Below are 21932 nucleotides of genomic sequence, written 5' to 3'. Positions count from 1 at the left end.
TGAGCGACAGAACATTAAACGTGATTTTGCGGATAACTACAACAATGTTGTACTGCTATGTAACTCAATTCCATCAGAGGGCGCTGTCTAAATTGAGATTGGCTTAAATGCCACAGCAGAGTGATGCAGGTCCGTGCTGTCATTAAAGTTTCAGTCATTTATTCATACACAAAATCAGAACAGAAAAGGATTCATTGTAATATTCACGAATGTGACCATGTTTGTTCAAAAGTAGTGTGTGTGTATATTATTGTCTTCATTCATTGATGCATGATCAGTATTACATTTCATAAACATAGCCTAAAACAGTCTACTTTGAGTCTATTTACATCATAATGCATGTGTGCTTATCAGTGACCTGTTGTGCATATCAGACAACTGGCATGTAGAATAGAATAGAATAGAATAGAATAGAATAGAATAGAATAGAATAGAATAAACTTTATTGTCCCACAGGAGAAATTTGTTGTGGACTCAAGTGCATGGTAAAAAGCGGCCTTAATATACATAAATATACATAAAATACATAAATGACATGTCTCTGGCATGCTACAGTTTAGGCTAATTTATAAGTTGATAATATAATCATGTGGAATGTGTTAGCCTATGTAAGTAATCTTTTAAGTATTCAAAGTTTAAGTATTTATTTAAAGTATTTAAGTATTCAAAGTATACCAGATTGACACATAGCTGCAATAAAAGTCAGTATTTATAACAGAAAGTTATTGGTTTTTAAAACAAGGACCCGGGTCTTCTGTGCTGGCATATAGTCTGTTGTAAAGCAACCATGTCCACCAAATTCATATAGTTTAACATAATTCAGCACTATGTTTAAATTAAATTTTTAATTGTGTATGTTATAACTAACCCCGCATTAGGGCTTACCCTGCTCTCCCCTACTCGGTGTTTTATCACTGTGGCTGAACCTGTTAATGTGTGAACACTGAGTTTGACCCATAAAACCACAGTGGAAAAACTTGTGAAGACGACCTATGAGCTACGTTGATTGCACAAGCTGAAAAAACATTGATTCTGCCAAATACTGATTTTGTAACACATTTCGCTCAACAACTGTTGACACATAGAGAAAAAGTGTTTGTTTCCTACAAAAATAAAAATGTAAGCCATGTGACAGCTGACCAAGAGCTTCTGAGTTATTTGACTTTATGTACAAGATGTTATTCTGTTGTTGTTTTGTGACTCACATGGCAGCACTAAATCATAGAACTCCCTCCACACTGTTTCACCTTTGGGACAATGTTTTCATGTTGGTGTGCCATTTCTTTTTTATACCAAACATAGAGCTGCATGTTTTTCCTAAACTGTTCAATCATCAGCTCAAAATATAAGAGGGCAGTTTCTTCCTCTGTCATGTCTGTAGTAGGATGCTAAGCTCCGTGAAATCAAGATTTGCATGTGGTGGACTCATAAACAGAGCTGTAAACCAGCTCCAGTAATTCCTTCAGGCCTTTAGCTGTTACTATGTCACTGTCACTATGTCACTTCAGCACTGTGCCTTTAGGGGTCATCTCTATTTGTCAGATGTGGACTGGTGAACATCTAAACTCTCGCTCTTTAGTGCAAATCAACAATTCTTGATCACAAGTCTTCTGTGATTGGACGTTGCATCCACCAGCTATGGTGGCGACATACACAGTTTTTACATCTTTCAGAATATATAAAGGACATCAACGCCTGGATGAACCACAACTTCCTACAACTAAACATCACTTAAGCATCACCATAGACACTAACCTACTTTACTTAACCACTGTCATATCAACGATGTCACTAGATCTTCCTTCTTTCATCTCAAAAATCCAAAGTTTCCTTTCAAATTTGATCCATGAATTTGTTCACTTGATTACTGCAATACGTAGTCTGTTTTCTCATCCAGAACTCTGCTGCACGTATTTTAACCAGGTCAAAAATAATAATACACCCCAGTGCTGAAAACCCTGGCTCCCTATACAGACCATAAACAGACCACATGAATTACTTTTATTTGTCTATAAAAGACCTGAATGGTTTTGCTCAAAATACATCACAGCACTGCTCAGTCCATATGAAGAAATAAGATGTCTCAGGTCATCAGTTAGTGGTCTCCTTGTTGTCCCCCCAGGTGGGACCAAAAGCAGGTGAAGTAGCAAAAAAAAGAGGAAGGCCCTCCCTCTTAATATCAGAAGTGCCCCCAACTGTTCGTCTTTTATTTGTATAATGCATGTACATTTTTGTGTTGTATCTGTGTTGTCTGCTCTATCTGCATTTAACTGCATGATCTACTTGCTACTATTTGTGTTACGTGTTGTTTGGGTGTGACACACATTGAGTTGCCTTGAGCAGCAAATGTGTTCAATGAATAAATTATCTTCTTGTTCTTCTTTTGTGCATTATAAGCAGACATCAAACTCAAATGTGTTTGTTTCTTATTAACACCTCCACCACTTCCTGTTTCTTTCACTGGACTTGATGATATGAGCTGCAGTTGCTTTTCCCACACTACATTCTGAATAACAATGATTTTGTGTTAGTATTGACTATGAACATGTAACTTCAGTGGAAACTGTTAGAAAATTAAACATGATTTTTGTAATTAATTTGGTGTTTTGTCAAATGTCATCATTTATATCTTTGTATTGTGGTTCCATAGATTTGTACAGATGACTGCAGTATTTTCTTTCTTTTTTGTTTCTTGTTTTGGATTTGAATTAGACTCAATACTAGTCTAGTTTGTGCCGGTTTGTTTGGTTTGTCTGTTCGGGGTGGTCATTCACCGGATTGCCTGTCTTGCTTTGTTACTGGTGCAATTGTTTTGGAAATTCAGTTGCACACACTCTGTTTTTAAGTTGTTTTTTGAGGGTGTTGGTTTAGTTAGAGAGCAGAGCTGATATTCCACCACTTTAAGTGGTCACCCATGTTCCTGGCATGCCACCTGTGAAGACAGAGGTCAAAAAAACAAAACACCAGAGGTGGATTTGCTTCAGTTTGAGGTGGATCTCTTCCTAGTTTGTACAATGACTCGAGCCATGAGTCGTGGGAAAGGTGAGGCCAGGCTACAGGAAAAAGCTAAATATATAAATTACGGTATATGAAGCAGTGGTTATACCTGTGCTTCTTGAGTCCATTTCTCATAGGGAGTTAGTTCAGAAACAGAAGACTGATCCCTTTATGAAAGCCCTTTTGAGCTGGTCTCCTGTGGGAGACATGGAAACTGCAATTTAGGTGCATAATTTTGTGCAAAATTTTGTCTTGGCCTTGCAAGGGAGAAAGGTCCAGGTCATCACTGGATTCGGTTTTGGGCCCTCAGTGCAGGGTCCCTTGGCAGTTATACAATGTTGCCAAAAGTCAAAACCACTACTGAACTTGATTAACTACATCCATGGTTTTATGCACTGACTTGTAAAAAAAGAAATGGGGTAAAAATTGGCAAAACGCAAGTTGGAGAAGTCACAAAAGAAAATGAAATCACTGTTTGACCATAAAGCAAATCCATAGAGTTCTAGAGATGAGGTCATGTTTCTGCTATTTCAAATGTGATTTGCTAGTCCATCTACAGTTAAAAAGAATGTTTCTGAACAGAAATATCAGATTTCAATGCCCACAAGAAAATCTAGGCTGTCATGTAAATGTGTCTTATTTGTTGTTTTTCTTTCTCTGTCTTTTCACTTGGCAGGCACTGGTTTGTCTTATGTTTTTCTATAACGCATGTACATCTTTGTATAGTATCTGTATCTAAACGTATGTGTTAAGTTATTGTGTTGTTCTACATGTATTTGGGTGTGATGTACATTGAGTTGCCCTTAGGACACATAGACCTACGTACTGTATGTGTTTGAATCAAACTCACACCTCCTCCACATCCTGTTTCGTTTGACACCTCCTGACTTCAATTAGTATTTGTTGGAGGCTTCAGTGCACACAAGTCGCTGGTCATCATGGGACTGAAAGGATGTATACGCATCACCGTTGCGGTAAGTCTCTTGTTTGTTTCTATATTTCAAAGTTTTTATATGTAGATGCCACTGACAAACATAGTAACGTAACAAAAAACTGATGTTTTCTAAGTTAAGATGTAACTCAGATTTTATAAAGCTGTTAGTTCATGTTCTATCTCTAAAAAAGATGATAATTATATAATAAATATAATGCACAGTCAAAGTTGGATCTCCTAAGTTTTTGATGGTGGTAATGGCATAGAATATAATTATAATCATTTATAGAGTGAAATTGTAATCAGGTGTAGCTAACTACTAGTGGATTTATTCCCTTATTTTGGGGTTTTATTCCCTGTTTTGCAGCTGATGGGGTCTACCTCCATGGGTTCAGGTCTGTGGCTGAGATTCAGTGAGAGCACCAAAGGCTTCTTCGAAACGGAGATCTTCAGGTCAAGCTCTCCCAGTGAGTCATGCCATTCTCAATAAAAATAAAATAAAGGATAGACAAATTGTTGTTTCTTACACATACTAAATAACAGATACAGTGCAGAAAATAAGTATTTGATCCCTTGCTGTTTATTGCCCTTATTTCACTTAGATCAAATGTAAATTCATTTATAACCTTTATATGATGATATGATAGACCGTCTATTTCTTTGTGGGGGCACAAACTTACAAAATCAGCAGTGGATCAAATATTTATTTTCCCCACTGTATGTATTTGTCTTGTATCAGGTGTGGCGGTGCCGATAGCACTGGGGATACTGATGCTCATCTCTGTGATTCTTAGCTGCAGTGAGAAAAAATGTGTTGTACAAATGGTAAGTTTGCTGCTGTGAAACTTGACTTCCATAACAGCCATAACAGCTATCTATCAATAAGTACAGTAAGTCTGTGCTCTGCCCAGCCTCCCTCCTCATGAGGACAGGAGTTAATGTCAGACACAGAAAGATTTATCAGTACACTTGTGTCCTGTGTCAGACAAATCAACAATACATGAATGGATGTTGCAACGCAATTTTTAAAAAACTTTTTAAAGTTTTTAGTTAAAGTTTATTGACTTCTCTCTCTTCAGTTCTGTGCCTTTGTGGTCATCCTGGCTGTAGCTGAAGTTACTGTCGGAGTGCTGGTTTATGTCCGCAAAAAAGAGGTGAGAGGAATGCAGAGGGAGGGGGGAGGAAGAGCAGTTGAGATTGGAAAACAATCAAATCAATTGTATCCATGATGTTGTGTTTTAATATTTACGATGTAGATTGGAGATAGCATTGCGGGGTTCTACGAAAACATAGAAAAAAAATCTGCAGAAAATGAAGCAATTGGTGTCACTCTCAAATTCATCCACACCACGGTAAGCACCAACTACTCCTTCATTCCAGTTTCTTTTGATGAATTTGTACTCAGGGCTTTCTAAACTTTTGCACTTAATCTTTTTACACCTTTGTATGTTCAATTCACCATACAACAAAGGATAATGTTCAATTATTATAGAATAAATAATCATAAAATACTTAAATGACCAGAAATAATTTTATATCACATCAAAGTGTATTTCATGTTGACACATTTTATTTCATAACGTCACTGGCCTCTCGCCATTCATCAGACTGGCTTAATTACCTTAATTTAATTCTGGTAGGAGTTGTTGAACTTTATAGCTTAAGAGGCAGGGAGCATGTGATTGGCTGAAAGTTCAGAAAGAAAGCAGCAACAGCAGCAGTCAGGAAAACAATATTCTGAGATAATGGTGAGAACATTTTTGTGAATTTAAATTATTCTTATTTTCTACAAATAATTTCTCCTGCCCTGTCCCCTATACTTGCTCTGTAGCTTCAGTGCTGTGGAAAAGTGACGAGTGCCTGTCCAGACAACAAATTGCCTGTAAGTTGGTGTTAAGAAATGGAACTGCCACCATGACAGCGTCAATGGTGTAGTATTGTCTTTATGGACTTTTTATGTTAATTGTTGTATTGTTTTGGGGACTACGGATATAATTTAGCACATGTGCTAAATCCGGTGTATTTACTGTGGGTACTCTAGCACTCACTGTCCATTAATATGCACTGTCCCAACTAAATAAACAAGTATAGTAAAGTAAAGTAAAGTATTAGACTAATATTGTTCAGATGATCTAAGAGTTACTTGGATGTATTATCTGTCTTCTGTTGACTCTGGTGGCTCAGTTTCTACTGTCTTTGTCTTGTTACAGAGTTGCCTTGACCATATTAAAGAATTTGTCGACAGTAAAGCACCACTTGTGATGGGGGCCTTCATTGGAACTGGAGTTCTGCTGGTAGGCAAGCGTGTTGCACGTTTTACTTTTCTGTGCTTAGACGTGAATGAAGTTCAGTCCGAAAACTCATGATTCAAATGTTTTTTGCAACTGTTGAGTATACATTTAGAGTTTGGTGTCTAGACTCGGTCTCATCACTCCCTGAATATGGTTTCATTATGATGATGACTTATATCTTAACCTCCGAAGCCTACAGGTGGATGTTCGGGTGGAGGTGGGGCTGAAACAATAGGCAGTAGGTGAAATGCAGTGCCATTGGCAGCAAAGAGGAAGATGGGGAAAATTTTGCAGTTTAAATCGTGCGCCAAACTGAGAGGGTATATGATTGAGTGAGGTTTGTCACATGAGTGAAGCAATTCAGCTCGAGTTTAATTTAAATTTAATTAATTAATTTAAAAAGTTAAATCTCAAAATGAAGTGCAATAAAATGCAAGGTGGAGATACACAGACACAGGTTGATACCTTGATTGGCTCAGTCAAATAGTTTACAAGAGCTAAAGCAGTTTCATTTTCTCTTAACACATAAAATGGAGGGATAATAGCAGAATTTACAGTCATTGCATACTCACAGATTAGATTGTTGTGACATGCCTGTCTGCCTGACAGAATTATGGATAGGATGCCTGCAGAAATAGACAAAAGTCACACAATAAGATAAACAATAACCAAGTGTTAGACCAACAGCTCCACAAATTATAGAATAGAATTATTATCAATTTCTGTACAACAAAATAGGAGAGCTGCTCCTTAAAAGTGTCAATATGTACAATACAAATGCAATAACTAATACACATCACTTCACACATCACATCATTCACACAGGCAGCAGTTGAAAATATGCAGCATAGTCAGTTTCAAATGCGGACAGTTCAGAGATACTGCACATGCGCTTCTCAGTCGGTGAGTGGGAGGGAGTGCAGGACCAGCTTTCACTCTCACTGTCCTGACCAGTCTTTGTTTTTTCTTCCACAAATTGATATCTGGGGCTGGACAAAACTAAACAGGCAGTGGATTTTTCCTTTACATGGCTTCTTATTCCTCACTGAACATATCTCCACTTTCTGTTTCTGTGGCTGCATGCTGACTAGCATATGGGCCGTGTTGCTGCTTCTCCCACTAGCTCATTCTGTGGCTGGTTTAATCCTGGAGGTGATAAAGGGAATGCTGATTTTTTTCACATCTACATTCACTTATGCCATCCCTGATCTTTATCTCTCCTTCTCTCTCCAGATAGCTTCCCTGGTCTGCCTCATGGTTTTCCGGCGACAGCTCAGTCAGAACGTAGAAGAGGATTCAGGTTTTAACCTTTGCCCTTTTCTGCCTCATCAATGAAGACCATTGCTGGATTTCTGGCTCAACCAGCGTATCACTGTTTACAGATTTGACCACTCTAGTATTTCAACTAGAATTGTGTTACAATGCATTATGAGCTCAGAATCTGACCTATTATGAAAATGCCAAATATAATGAAAATAATGAAAATGGTAAAAGGAACATTTTGTTAAATCTCTGTTTTTATCTAAGATTGGATCAAACAAATCTGTTAGATTGTAAAGTTGTGTTATCTTCACACTGGCCTTTACACCAGTCACTCAGTTTGTGAGACTGACTGGACACTCAGCTTCACTTTCTTATTGATACTCTTTATTAGCCCACTATAGATATAACAGTCATACTGTATTTGTATGAGAGTAAGTGTTTTTTTGCTTTGTATTGTTTATTGTTTATTTTGTATTGTTCATGATTTGTTCAGACTGGTCAGGAAAAAAACCCAGAAGGACCCTCTTTAGTGTTGGACATGAATTGTTTGTGCATATACACTTGCATCACACTGTTATTTTTCAATTCACAATTTAAGAAAATCATATTCCACCATATGTTCTCCTTCTTTACTTCTTGTTTCCATTAAAAAAAAAAAAAAAAAACCCTGAGTGCAGTTATCTAAACGTGTCTTTATTTCATTGCTCACATGTCATGGAAAAGTGTTTAAATTGCTTCACTACTGTCAATTATGATGATTCTAACACATTACAGCCTCTAAAGATGAGTACATTAGTCACTTTAAAGACATGAATACAGTCACTGTTTATTTCTGCGTTAAGTGGAAGGTACCCCTGGATCCTGCAGGAGAGACTGTCCTTCACTCATGTCAGAGGAATTTTGTGAGGACAGGAAGTAGGAGGTTGTGATCGGTTGTAGTAGGGAGCAGAGAGTGGGGAAAGAAGCAGCTGTGAAAGCTTAACAACACAGTTGTGACATAATTCTGTCACAAACTGGCTCAAGGTGTGCGACACAGGGAGGGAAGTCAACTTTGGAGTACCTATGAAAGATGTTTTGGTTTTTTTTTAAAGTATTTTTAGAGAGCTTTTTGCCTTTAATTCATAGGACAGATGAGACACACACAATGAGCTCAAGCAGTATTACTTCCACCCCAGAGTAAGGTGCAATGTTTACATAAATTTAAACAGTTTTACAAGTACTACATCTGTCCAGAGGGTGGCTCTGGAGACATTTAAAAATAAGTGAACATGTATGTACCCCATCACTGGGATGGTCATCTGCTAATGTAGATTTTGATTGTGTCTTTGTAGGTTCTCAGTCATCCAGGTCATTGTAGTCGTTAAGTGCTGAAGTTGAAGGCAAATGGCCTTGAAGACGTCTTGCCTCTCATCCAAAAAGCTTCTTCAGTTCTAAAGACCAGTGTGGGAAACTCAGGTATTGAACCCTGAGTGGGAACAAACACCTTTGGGGTGGTCTGACTACTTGACTAGCCATCATGCGAGTCGTTAGTTAACCTTCTGGGGAGATGGCTTCCCAGGAAGCCAACCCACGACTCACATGAGGGCTAATCAACGACTCTCAGGACCACCTCAAAGGTGTTTGTTCCCACTCAGGGTTCAGTACCTGAGTGGGAGTTTGTGTGTCTGTTTGCTTTGAAATGATCTGAGTACATATATCAACAAGAAAAACAAAGCTAGTTATACTATTGTATCTAGTCAAGGGCAAAGAAGTGACTGGTGAATTCATGGATGAGTCACAAAACATGCTACAGATGTCAGAGAGTGAGCCAGAGCCAGACTGAACCACTGTCTGCCCCCTTGTGGTGGTCTGAGCTCACTAACCCACAGACCGCAACATAAACAGTTGTCAGAGTCAGGAAGGAAATGTTGTGGATCTGGATAAACCCTATTTAAATAATCAATTTCATCTGTAGATGGCAGAGAACTGTGAGACAGGGCCAGGAGACTGGAGAGTAGAAGGGTTATGCAGATTTGTCTAGGATACTTCTGATGATATGGGTGAGGGTCGTAGAGCGGACCCAGGTAGAAAGAAGGGGCCCATTTGGCTTTGTTGGCCCTCTGCTTAGATGATGAAGGTCGTTGACGAGAGGCTGATGAGTAGGAGGTTAGTTACAGAGACGTTTGGTTATTAGGAGTTCTTCAGGAGGAGGCACAGCGCAGGACAGTGTGAATGTTTTTTTTCGTATCTGAAGAGGAAGTGTGTATTTTCCATCCTGACAAAAAAAGACCAGAGATTTTCGTTGATTGTTTACCCTTTTAAATTAAACAGGTGGAACTGTTTATAGCCTACTTGACAGAAGATGTCTGAACTGTGTGAACTAAATATTTAGGAAGGTCGGCTCGATTTAGTCAGTTATGAAGATGTCAAGGTTTTCCAACTGCTTTATGCTTAAAAATCTGTGGTTTTCATCGTCTTCCTACTAAGGCTAATGTTTTTAGGCTAATGTATTTTTTGTGATAATGGTGACTTCTTGTAGGACTTCTTTTAGGCTACTGTATGTTAATGGGTGACAGTTTTGATTTTTGAAGGTTCTTTGATTCAGTTTTCACTCAATTGTTAAAAAGAACTATGTGTAATCTGTGTCTTCTCACCTTTGAGGTGAAGCAGGTCTGGGCATGAACAGGGCAGGTGGAACACGGAGCAATGGAAAAAACTAACAAAAAAACCGAAAGGGAAACTACGGTGAAGATGGAAAAGTAGGCTGGGCGAGGCCAACGGGACTGGAGACAATTAACGGAAGGGCTGCAGCCTGCAGGCAGAGAGAGAAGAGACAACAGGCGAAAAAAGAAAAAAGCAGGAACACAACCGAGGAAGGTGAACCTGCAGTTCACCACCACGAACAACGAACTAGCAAAGAGCGGGGAGAGCGCGAGCAGGGGGTGGGAATCAGAGCAGATGAGTTGCAGATGAGATGGTGGGGGGTGAGCGCGAGCAGCCAAAACCAGTTTACATAAACAACCAAACGCACGCGCGCACGCTGCTGACGCCACCAGTCCAGTCTCCTCTCCCTGAAATGAACAGGAAAACTATTATCATGTGTAAGACATCGCATTGGCCCAAAAACAATAAAATAATAAAATGTTTTGGTGTTTACCATTATCCTCAGTTCATCTCCTGCACTGTAAAGGTCACCAAAGAGCACAAAGAGGGCACGTTTGCGACGGGAGCATAGACTAGGACGGGAGGCTGTCTGAGAGATTGGACAGGGCTTCTTGACTGGTAAACAGATCGTTAAACGGCGAGGGCAGGCAAAGTTCACGCTGCGAGACAATTAAGTTAAATACTGCCTTCTTACATGAAATCGTTTAGTTTTACAGTAGAGAGATTTGTCTAAAAAAGCAAGATTTTCTGATGAAATGATTAAGGCAAGCCAAAAATGTGGACAAGTCCCTGACTCTCTTGATGGCACCAGAGTTTAGGCTAGCTACTCCAGTTGAAATGGATGATTCAACTAAGCTCCCTTACAAAGGCAATTTCCACCTCAACATTGAATTTAGAGTTGCTGCGAGGCTTTCTTATTTTAACGTATCAACCAATTCAGTTTTTGTTGGTTTCATCATTACCAGAGATGTGAAAAGCTGTTGTTTTTGCAGAATCTGAAATGTTCATTATTTTCACTTTTGTGGAGGATTTAAATATTACCCAAATCTGCCACTTTGACTGTAAAATACTTTCATTCAACCATATAGGCTACATCCCAGATATGACAAAGATGTGGCTGTGCTTTGTTCTACCAGGTGTTAGTGTCTCAAAGACTGAGGCATCTAGGGAAAGTTTTTCCTCTGTGAGATATAGGCTAATATCTCTCTTGGAAAGAGAATGCGACGAACAACTAGCTTACATTTATTTGTGAGTAAGTTCCTGTTTTAAGTGCACACAATGTCCCATAGGCTCAAAAATGAAACAAACCTGCACATCACAGAACCTAAGGAATTTACAGTAGGCTATATTTCGTTTCCTTAAGTTTCGTTTATCCTCTCATGTTGTCTCCTCCATCCCCGCGTGCCCCCCTGGCGTCTCTCTCAGCCAATGGTAAAGCTGAGCGAGCTCAAGGAGGCGGGACATAACGAAGACCGAGGCTGTGAAACAAACACGCAGCAGCATTTGGAGCTTGCATCCGTTGCCTGCTGGAGAGACTTCCCGGCTTCCTCCTCACAGACGAAACAAGAGTATCCAAGCTCTCTGCAAACTGCAAATACAGGTATTTATCTCCTCCGTGATTAACTTTGTGTTCGTCATGGCTGCCACGTCATTCGACGCTACAATATCTTAAAAAGATAGAGCACCGTTCAAACCTAACAGCGTAATGCAGAATTTACAGCTAAAACACTGCGTAATCTTCCAGACGAAGAGGTTACAGTGCTGCATGTGTTCGTCGGTGTTGTAAATAAACTGTACGTGTAGACTGCGACGCAACAGGCCTGCAGGACTGATGAGGTCATTCCTTCATACACCTTTCAGGCTTCATTAGTGCTCTCAAGAAGCCGCTGGTCATCATGGCACTGGATGGATGTGGCATCGTCTGCAAATATATCCTGGTCCTCTTCAACCTCATCTTTGCGGTAAGGCGTTTGTTTCGTTTCTAAGTTTTATTCACGCATTCACTCTTGTCTTTTCCCCCTTTATTTTTTCTTTATATTCCACAAATGGCTAAAAAAAAATCAATATGGTGCAATATACTTGAGTTTCATTTCTGGCCACCAACTGGTCTTTCCAGATAAGAAAGCAAAAAAAAAAAAAAGAGAAACACTAATTCATAATTATAGCAGTTTCCCTTCCCTTTTACTGTCTTGTCTGTCTTGACTGTATTGTGGTAGTTTAATGTATTTTTTATAGTTTGACATGGTTTAAATAGTTTTCTTCATAGTAGTGTCCCACAGTCAAATTTTGGATTACCTAGGTTTTTGTTTTTGTGTGTGGGTCAGGTTCTTCTACAGTGTGAAAGAATCATCAGGTTTACTTAACACAGTGGTTTTACTTCCTGTTTGGCAGCTGGTGGGGTTTGCCTTCTTGGTACTAGGTATGTGGCTGAGATTCAGCAACGACACCAGAGGCATCTTCGAAATAGAGTCCCTCAACTCAAGTGCATTCGTTATTGGTGAGTTTTTACCCCCAAATTGTTCCATTTTAAAAGTATAGGCAGTTCTTCGCTTCTTACTCGTACACATATGTCTTTTTGTATCAGGTGTGACAGTGCTGATAGTTCTGGGTACAGTGATGCTGGTCGTGGTGATGTTTGGAGACTACGGTGCCTGCAATGAGAAAAAATGTGCTCTGCAAGTGGTAAGATGTTTTTTTTTCTACTCACGGTGACTGGAGAACAGGCGAGTTTCCTGTTTTGAAACCTGACAGTTATATGCGCCAAAACTGAAAGCACTAGTGAAGTGTTTGTTCTTCTTGATGAAGTAGTGTGACAACGCAACAAAAACAACAAACATACAGTCCATCAATCTCTTTTTCTGTAGTGTCTGCAATGCTGTAAAAACCACAAAGCCCAGACTTCCTTTTTTTTCCTGCCAGAATAGGTGGTGTCAAAGAGCTTGCAAAGTTAAACTTGCTTAGAAAAGTCATTTTCAGCTAGTGCCAAGACGATGAGTTTCGAGTTTCTTGTATTCAGCGATTGCATTACTATTTGATCATTAGTCTCCACTCTGTCCACCCTCCCTCCTCATGAGGACAGGGGTTACTGACAGACACAGAAAGATTTTATCAGTACACCTGTGTGACACCAAAATATGTAGCAGTGATAGATTGGCCAGGTCACATGAGATAAATAAAATCATCATGGGTAATGGACAGGAAGCTAAACAGGTGCGAAGACTGGCGGAAACTAAAATGATGCAAGATAACAACTTCTTCTTTTCTCTGAGATTGATTTCAACAAAAGAGACCAAAATTTGCACGTCACTTCATTTTGCCTCGGTGCAGTACCTAAACCTCACACCCTCCAGCAAGATGTCTGTATACCTATGTGTATGTGTCAGACAAATCAACAATACATGACTGGATGTTGCAATACAACTATAAAATAACTTGGATTTTAATAATACACTTCAACAAGCACACCACAATAAGGGCTCTTTAAGAAGACATTCAGTCATTCAAGGCCAAATGCTCAGTTATCTAACCGATAAGAACAACAGTACAACTGAACACATTATTGTTAGAAGTCCATCATTGTAATACTTTCATGTAAAACTATGCTTGGATATCTTGCAGTGTGCAATTTACCTAAACCCCCACTAAAACAGACCACACCATAAATTAGTCACGTCCTGAGGTTCGGTTAGTGTTAACCAATATGTAGAAGTTGTAATCCTTACATCAAAGTACCAGCTAGTACATGTCTCACAGCAACTGTTTATTTATAATTGCAGCAGACGCATATTTTCTCCCAATTTCTAACCACAAAAACGGTTTCAGTTTCATGCTGAGAAACACCCACAGTCCCACACTGCATGGGCGAGAGACTAATGGATGCGAGGGTGGAATGGGGAATGTGAGGAAATCTTTTTAAGTTTCATTTTGCTCCGTCTCTGGTGAGACCTTTGAATCTTTGGGATTCTGCACTTTTGACCTTTGTCTTTATTTGGCACCCAGCAGTCTGCTGTTTTCATTCCTCGCCTGTTCTGCTAGTGACAAGATTTACACTTTTTAAAGCTTTTTTTAAAAGACAGAGTCTGGTGGTGTGAAACGACGTCTCCAACAACGTGGGCAGTACGAACGATCAAACAGGGATTAAAATATATTGCGAAATCAAACATACAAACACACATTTGTTGCACAATTTTCAGATTGCAGCCAAAAAGACACTCAAATAGTGTTTGTTAGTTTCCCACTGATTCCTTCTTTGATGGGAATTATAGAGTTTTATCTCATAGTCTTGTCACAGCGTTGCTTTGGTAAAGTTCAGAGGCATTCCTTAACAGTTACATAGCAGACGACTAAGGAGGCTTGTGTGCTGTTGGTACAACCAGGCAATGACACATGTGAACTCTCTGAATGGTAACACAGAAAAGTTGAGGAGCAAAGATATTTGCACAACAACAAACTGTCTTTGTCTGAGCTGAGTTAATATGAAGCTGATGGAAACAAGAAATGAAAGCTATGTGTTTTATGATCAGACAGAACATGTCAATCATCAGTCGTTGCAGTCTGTTAACAGTAGTTTCATAAGTTAAAATGGCCTTAGTGGCCATGTTGTAGATGCATTCAATTTAATGCTTTATAAAAGTGGTGAAATTACTGCTTGTTAAAACACTTGGTCGAAAATTTTATATTAAATAAGTGCAATGGTGGGAGGTAATCTTTCCACTGTGGGAAACAAAAAACAAGTGTATTTGCACATCTTTGTGTTATGTGGTTTGTTTACCTGTTCCTGTGTGCTTATTGCATTAATCCGTTTCATTAAAGTCTTTTAATTAAAGTTTATTGACTTCTTCTCCCTCCCCCCTCAGTTCTCTGCCCTTGTGGCCATCCTGGCTGGAGCTGAGGTTGCTGTTGGAGTGCTTGCCTATTCCAGGAGATATCAGGTAAGAGGGAAACGGAGAAGGGTGGGAGGAAGAGCAATAGAGATGGAAAACTATCAAATCAATAACTTGTAAATGCCTCTTACTGTATTTGTAACCATGATGTTGTGTTTTTAATATTCACAATCTAGGTTGGATTGAGCATGGCAGAGTTCTACACCAGCATGTACCTTCTGTATGTGAAAAGTACAGGAGACCCAGCAATTGGTGTCACTCTCACATTCATCCACAACGCAGTAAGCACCAACCAACCAACCAACCATTCCCTCATTGCAATAACTTTTGATGAGTTTTGCACTTAATCCTTTACTTTTTATCACATCAGAGTGTATTTCATGTCGACCCATTTTATTTCACTTAATAACAGTGGTGATGTCACTGGCCTCTCGCCATTCAGCCAATCACACGTTCCCTGCCTCTACTTTCCTAACAAGCTCAACAACTGTTGCCAATATTCAGCTAGCTGGCCCAATTGGCTTACTTAGCTAAATTTAGTTCTGGTAGCAGATGTTGAGCTTGATAGGTTAAGAAGCAGGGAGCACGTGATTGGCTGAAAGGTGAGAGAGCAGCGCCAACAGCAGTCAGGAAAACAACATTGAGATAACAGATCATTTTTTTGCACATTTGAATTAATACCTGCCCTGCCCTTCTCCTCTACTTGCTCTGTAGCTTCACTGCTGTGGAGTGACAGGGATCCCGCTGGTGGAGGTGGCTAAAAGCACCTGCCCTAAACCTGATGGATTTTTGGAGAACTTCAAAATGCCAGTAAGTTGGTAGTATTGACCCAATATTGTCCTAATTCTTAAAGTTACATGGACTTATCTGTATTCTGCTGACTCTGGTTTAACTACAGTATAGGTGCTCACAGTTTGTCTTGTCTTCGTCTTCTTACAGAGTTGCCCTGACCTCATCGCGAATGTCTTTGACAGTAAGGCACCACTTGTTACAGGGGCCTTCGTTGGAACTGGAGCTCTGTTGGTAGGCAAAAGTGTTGCATGTTGCACATTTCAGTACTTGGATGCAGTGAATGAAGTTAATTTGACAAAAGGGTTTTAAACTAGGATTCAGTGTAAATCTAAAAGTTCACCATGAAGTGCAATAAAATGGGAGTTAGAGATGTACTGTAGACACAGGTCTTTACCTTGGCTGCTGGCTTCAAGCCTCTATGGTTAGACAGAAAAGAACATGGACTAATGTCCTGTTGAATTACATTGCAGACGGGGTTAAAACAAAAATCAACAAGACTGTACTGTACTGAGGGAAAAGATTGGCTGACAGTAAATGTGACCATTAAGTTTGTGAAATACCTGCTTCATTCAGTTGCATGCATGTGGTCAAGCTTAGCTGTTTTTTGCTCTTGATGATTATAAAGTTATCGACCAAGTTCTAATAACTCTGCATCCCTCTGTCTCTCTCAATCAACACTTCTCCCTCCTGCCTTGCTTTAAAAATTCATCCTCATTTTTCATTCTCCTGACCGTTTGCTGCTGTAGTTCATTGCTCTGATTGCCAGTGTGACGCTCGGTAGAAAGATTCATCAGTCTGGCTCAACGCCTCAGTACATCATCCTGACTCAGTCCACCACCACCCTGGCTCACCCTCAACCACCTCAGCAGCATTTTGTCTCCACCTCCTACCCTGACCCAGACCCAGTCATCTTCACACCTCTCACTGTGGCCAACATCCCTGTGGCTCAGCCTTAGTGCACTCGGACCAGCTTTCACTCACTGTACTACTGTGTTTTTATCTACAATGCTTTGACTTAGAGAATAGAAAATAACCACCTCTCTCAAAGAGGTCACTGCAAGATGTTGTCACAGTAATGACAACATCTGTGTTGTTGGATTAATATTCCTCATGCACAGCGCTAATTAGCCAAATGCTAATGACATACCAAGGTTTTCCAAGCACAGTCACGGTGGATGATTTTGACAGCCAACACCTTTTTTTCTAATCAAAGAACATGGGCTCCTTTTTAAAGATAATCATTTAACAGTCATGCATCACTAAGTCCTATAGATAAAATATCCACACTCCTTAAATTTGTTTTAAAGAAGTTGCTACTTTTTTCCCCCTGTATTTTTCTGTTTTCTAGTAAAGTATTTTTTCCCCACAGAGATTCAGTTCAGTCTTTTTGCTTTTTCTTCCACAAATTGATATCTGCAGCAGGACAAAACTTTACAGGCAGTGGATTTTCCTTTACATGGCTACTTACTCCTCACTGAACATTTTCCTTCTCCAGTTTCATACATGCTTCTGTTTGTGGCTGCATGCTGACTAGTAGTACGGGCTGTGCTGCTGCTTCTCCCCCTTGCTCGTTCTGTGGCTGGTTTAATCCTGGAGGTGATAAAGGGGATGCAGATTTATTTTCACTTCACATTTCCTTACGCCATCCCTGCTCTTTTCTTCCCCTTCTCCCTCTGTGTTCGCATGATAGATTACTGCCCTGGTCTGTTCCATCATCCTCCTGCAACAGCTCAAGAAAATCAATCGGGACATCAATGCCTACTATTCGACCGTCTACTAAAGAAGAGGATTTAGGTTTTAACCTTTGCCCTCTTCTGCCTCAGACCATTGCTGGATTTCTGGCTCAACCAGCATATCAATGTTTACAGATTTTAATCTGTATGTCAACTACTGACCACACTAGTATTGTATCAACTAGAATTGTGTTACAATGCGTTATTATACCCTAAGACATCACATCAAGCTCAGAATCTGACCTATTATGAAAACTGAAAATGCCAAACAAATACCTGCTTTACTCAGAGCAACCATGAATATTTTATTGTGCTTTTTACATCCATTTATCCAATCAGAGTCTGTGACAGTATAGTACTGTATTAACCCGACAGACCTCTATCAATGTGGGCGTATAAGTAACACAAAGATCAGAGAACCACATCCATTTAATGACAATTCAAGAGTGTCAGAGACGTGTGTTTTATCACAAACGTCGACCTGCCTGTTGCACATTCCCTCTGAATATGCAGTGTTTTGTGTGTTGCTGCATGTGGAGGAGTTAAACGTTCACTGAAAATGATAATTGCAAAAGGGAGCATTTTGTTAAATCTATGTTTTTATGTAAGGTTCAAAATATTGTGAACTTGGAAGTTTGTTAGATTGTAAAATTGTGCTGCATTATCTTCACACTGGCCTTTACACCAGTCACTCAGTTTGAGAGATTGTAATGACTGGATACTTAGCTTCACTTTCTTGTTGAAACTCTTTATTTTATTACTGATAGATGTGAAAGTTATATTGGTACTAGAGTTATTTTTATTTGCATTGCAATTTTTGTTTTGTAAAAAGAGGCATTCCACTTAAGTTACATTGTTGTGTGTTTAAGGGCATCAGGACTGGCCAAAAGATAAATATAAAAATCATGTACCCTCTTCCATATTTGATAAGAGGAAAACACCGTGACATTTCAACAGTTTAACTTTCATTCCTTCAGATTTCCGTTGCTGTCAAAAGCTTCCGTGACCAAACAAAAATAGATAAAGTGTCCTACTTAAAAACAGTTTAATGCCTTTGACTGCTTGTGATTTCTTTGTACTTGTTAGTGCCAATAGGTGCATCGCACCATGTTGTTTCAGTTCACAAGAAAGAAGAAATTAATATTCCGCTGTATTTTTTCGCCCCTTCCTCACTTGTGTACTTGTTTCCATAAAAGGACAAAATGAGAGTGCAGTTTTGTAAAAGTGTCTTTATTTCATTGCTCACACGTTACTGTTGGGACCTAGGAGGAAAAAAAAAAAGTAAATGTTGACATCACTGGCATCTGAGAATTCACAGCCAGCCGATAAGTGACGTTTTATCTACAGGTTGTTGTGATTACACTCATTTCATTGTAACAGCCTGATTTGTGATCGCTAAGTGCACCCTTTTATTGAAGCACTGGGTCCTTGGAGCGCAAAGTGAAATATAATAACTTAATTGAATAATGGAACGAAAATCATGTACCCACAGTGTGTAGATAATGCACCAAGAGGAATTTAGCCGCAGCTCTGGGGGTGGCTACATAAATATTTGTGTGTAGCAGACAGTTGAAGTCCAGTTACCAACATTGAATAGTACAAGGATAAACTTGTTAATTTCCAACTTTGCTGAAGTAGTAAATGTAAAAACAAAATAAATGAAACTTTGAATGTTAATGCAAACTATTCACTATTCTAGTGAGGGAAGAGCAGCACAGATAGAGCTAGTTTGTACAACTGGAGATGTGAGATAAAGTTGCAAAACCAAATCTATAGAGTTGGATACCAAACCTTTTAAGTCCTTTAAATATCAATCAATACATTTCTAACCAGTTCCTAGAACTATGTTAGCCTTCAGATATAGTCCTGAGCCACATCCCAACTTGTTTCTACGTTGTTGAACTTACTGTTGCTCCAGATGACAGTGCAGTCAGCATCTGCAGCAAAGCACACCTCTGTCAAGCACAAGAAGTAGATCTGGAGATTTAAAAAAAAGAGAGAAAAAAATAAAAAATAAACAAATTGATAAGAAATATGTTTAGAATTGCTGCACTACATAATTACAGTGATCCTAAGTTTACACTTGGGCTACTTTCAAGGTTACACCCCCTAAATATGAGTACATTACCAGTCACTGACATGAATACAGTCGCTATTTACTTGTGAGTTTGTTAAGTGGGAGGTACCTCTGGATCCTGCAGGAGAGACTGTCCTTCTCTCATGTCAGAGGAACTTTGTGAGGGCAGGGACAGGAAGCGGGAGATTATGATCCTCCGGATGTGGTAGGGAGCAGAGTGTGGGGAAGGAAGCAGCTGTGAATCACTGTGGCTGGGGAAGCTTAACACAGAGGTGACAAGACTGTTACAGTTTAGAAGATATTTTGCTGGGGCTTGCACCCCAGAATAGGGTGCAGGCAATGTTTACATAAATATTAACAATTACATTTTTTAAATCAGTACACATGATGCATGCCATCAGTATGATGATCATCTGATTGGATTGGATTCCTCCTCAAGGTGCGTCATTGTTGACTGCAGACTTATGAGAATCCAGCAGTTATTCTTTTCAAACCATTTTCTCAAACCCTCAGTTCTAAGGAAAACTATTGACTTGGCATTGTGAAAATCTCCTCAAGACTAATATTATGAAAACATGGCTTTGGAATAAAGTGATGGAAAGACCACCCTCACCATCAGGATCAAAGTGATAGATCGTCACATTTCCTCCCACCAGTCATGGTAGTTTTTCATGACATGCACAGTCTATCTTCTCCATGCTGAAGCATGAAATTAGCATGAATAGTTATTGGTGAGCACAAAGTCTCTTGTTTGTAGATGCTGCATCACCAGTCACTGAAGGAAATTGAACAAAACTGTCATTATAGTGACTCATTACTCACACTCCTGATCTGACAGCCAGCATCTGACAATTCAGGCCATTATCACTTTGATACTGTGTAGTGTGATCCTGGGATAAGGTCTGTTATTAGAGGGGTAATAATCCTTTCCCTTACTTGCAGAAGGCTGCTTAGATTCCATCTAAATTCAATAAAATACTGGCATATGAAGGAGAGTGCATGAGAATATCTAGACACGGCCTGAGAGATTCAAAACAGTCATATAATAAAACTAGTGTGGACCTGCTTCTACCATCAGATGGAGTCATATGCTTGGTGTAATATAAAAACACACCAAGTCATCAACAGGGCAAAGCATAATTGGGCATAAAATGGTGTATATTTAATCAGCCAAGATGGATAAACTAGTTGGTTGTTCATAAACTCTTGAGCTTTGTGACTCTACAAAGGGAGATTCAGAAGGACTGGGCACAGACTGACTGAACCCACAGTCATAATCAAAGTAGCATTCAACATAAACCTTGGTAAATACCAAGACAAGTTGTAGTCTGTCATGATCCTGGTTAGTCCAGGGATCGAGTCTTTAAAGACTGGTAATAAAACAAACAATTAAAAACAAAACTAATTATTATAGTACTTATTGCATCATCTCTATATAAACATACCGACTGTAAATGGGCATCCAGCTGGTATATGGAGCCTGAGTGTAAGCCAGGCAGGAGTGAACCAGCAGCACCAGGTCCAGCTCTGGAGCCTCCTGCAGCCTCACTTCAAGATAAAGTGGACTGTCTCGCAGGAGACTGAGAGGCAGGTGAGCCTCAGGGTGGTAGCTGGTGAAGGACTCGTCTACAAAGAAAAAGAACAATATTATAACATTAAAGAAAAATATGAGGGTGGTCTGGAACAAGTAGATGAAGCTGTTGCTTTATCAACTTGCAGGCCCCCAGAAGATCTGGTTCACTGACAGCTCAATGATTGACCAAAAGGTGCACTTTAACAAGATTATGAAAAAAGAAATCTGCTCGCCTGTTGCGATTCTTAGTTGCACAGTGACGGTTGCTGGTGCGGGCTGAACGGGAGGTGGTGGCTGATCCATCACATGGAGCCTCACTTCACCCGGAGAACCTGGGGAGGAACTACACTCCACCATCAGCCTGTGGATCAACACAGACAACTGAATTACAGAAGACAGTGGACAAATCAAACATGGATCTATTTCATAACAGTAGTGGTCCGTCTGTTAGAAATGCTTTTGATATCAAAAGTGAGTGGACTAAAAACAATAGTCACAAATATGATACATGCATGTAAAGTGACTAGTTTAAATATTATGACAAATTTGTTAAATGCATGACCAGACTACTGTCCCCAAAGGACATCTGTAGACTCTTTGGTGTTAGCCCAGCAACTGATTCCAGTGCACTTTGTGAGATAAAAGAACAAATCTGATCTAAAATGATAGAACAGAAGAATTAATTTCCACCACACAAAGGGGATGTCGGTAGGAGGGATGCACAATAATAATAATCATTGGTCCAC

At 39.6% G+C, this 21932-nt stretch overlaps 1 protein-coding gene across 2 annotated transcripts; it reads left to right on the top strand.

The window, feature by feature from the left end:
* The first annotated feature begins 11604 nt into the window (after positions 1-11604).
* On the top strand, positions 11605-18744 carry cd9r (CD9 molecule related). 2 transcript variants are annotated; one of them, XM_083977834.1, is made up of 9 exons: positions 11605-11728; positions 11989-12089; positions 12520-12625; positions 12713-12810; positions 14985-15059; positions 15188-15292; positions 15726-15821; positions 15951-16034; positions 17494-18744. In XM_083977834.1, the coding sequence occupies exons 2-9, from the start codon at positions 12024-12026 to the stop codon at positions 17581-17583; spliced, it is 720 nt and encodes a 239-aa protein (XP_083833960.1). In that variant the 5' UTR covers positions 11605-11728; positions 11989-12023; the 3' UTR covers positions 17584-18744. The 2 variants fall into 2 exon arrangements, with proteins under 2 accessions (XP_083833960.1, XP_083833959.1); XM_083977833.1 differs by lacking the exon at positions 17494-18744 and adding an exon at positions 16550-17481.
* Positions 18745-21932: the final 3188 nt, after the last annotated feature.

The sequence above is a fragment of the Trachurus trachurus genome (genome assembly GCF_905171665.1).
Source record: "Trachurus trachurus genome assembly, chromosome: 8".
NCBI classification, from domain to species: domain Eukaryota; kingdom Metazoa; phylum Chordata; class Actinopteri; order Carangiformes; family Carangidae; genus Trachurus; species Trachurus trachurus.
Note: the sequence above shows the minus strand (reverse complement) of the source record. Positions and strands in the feature narration are given on the sequence as shown.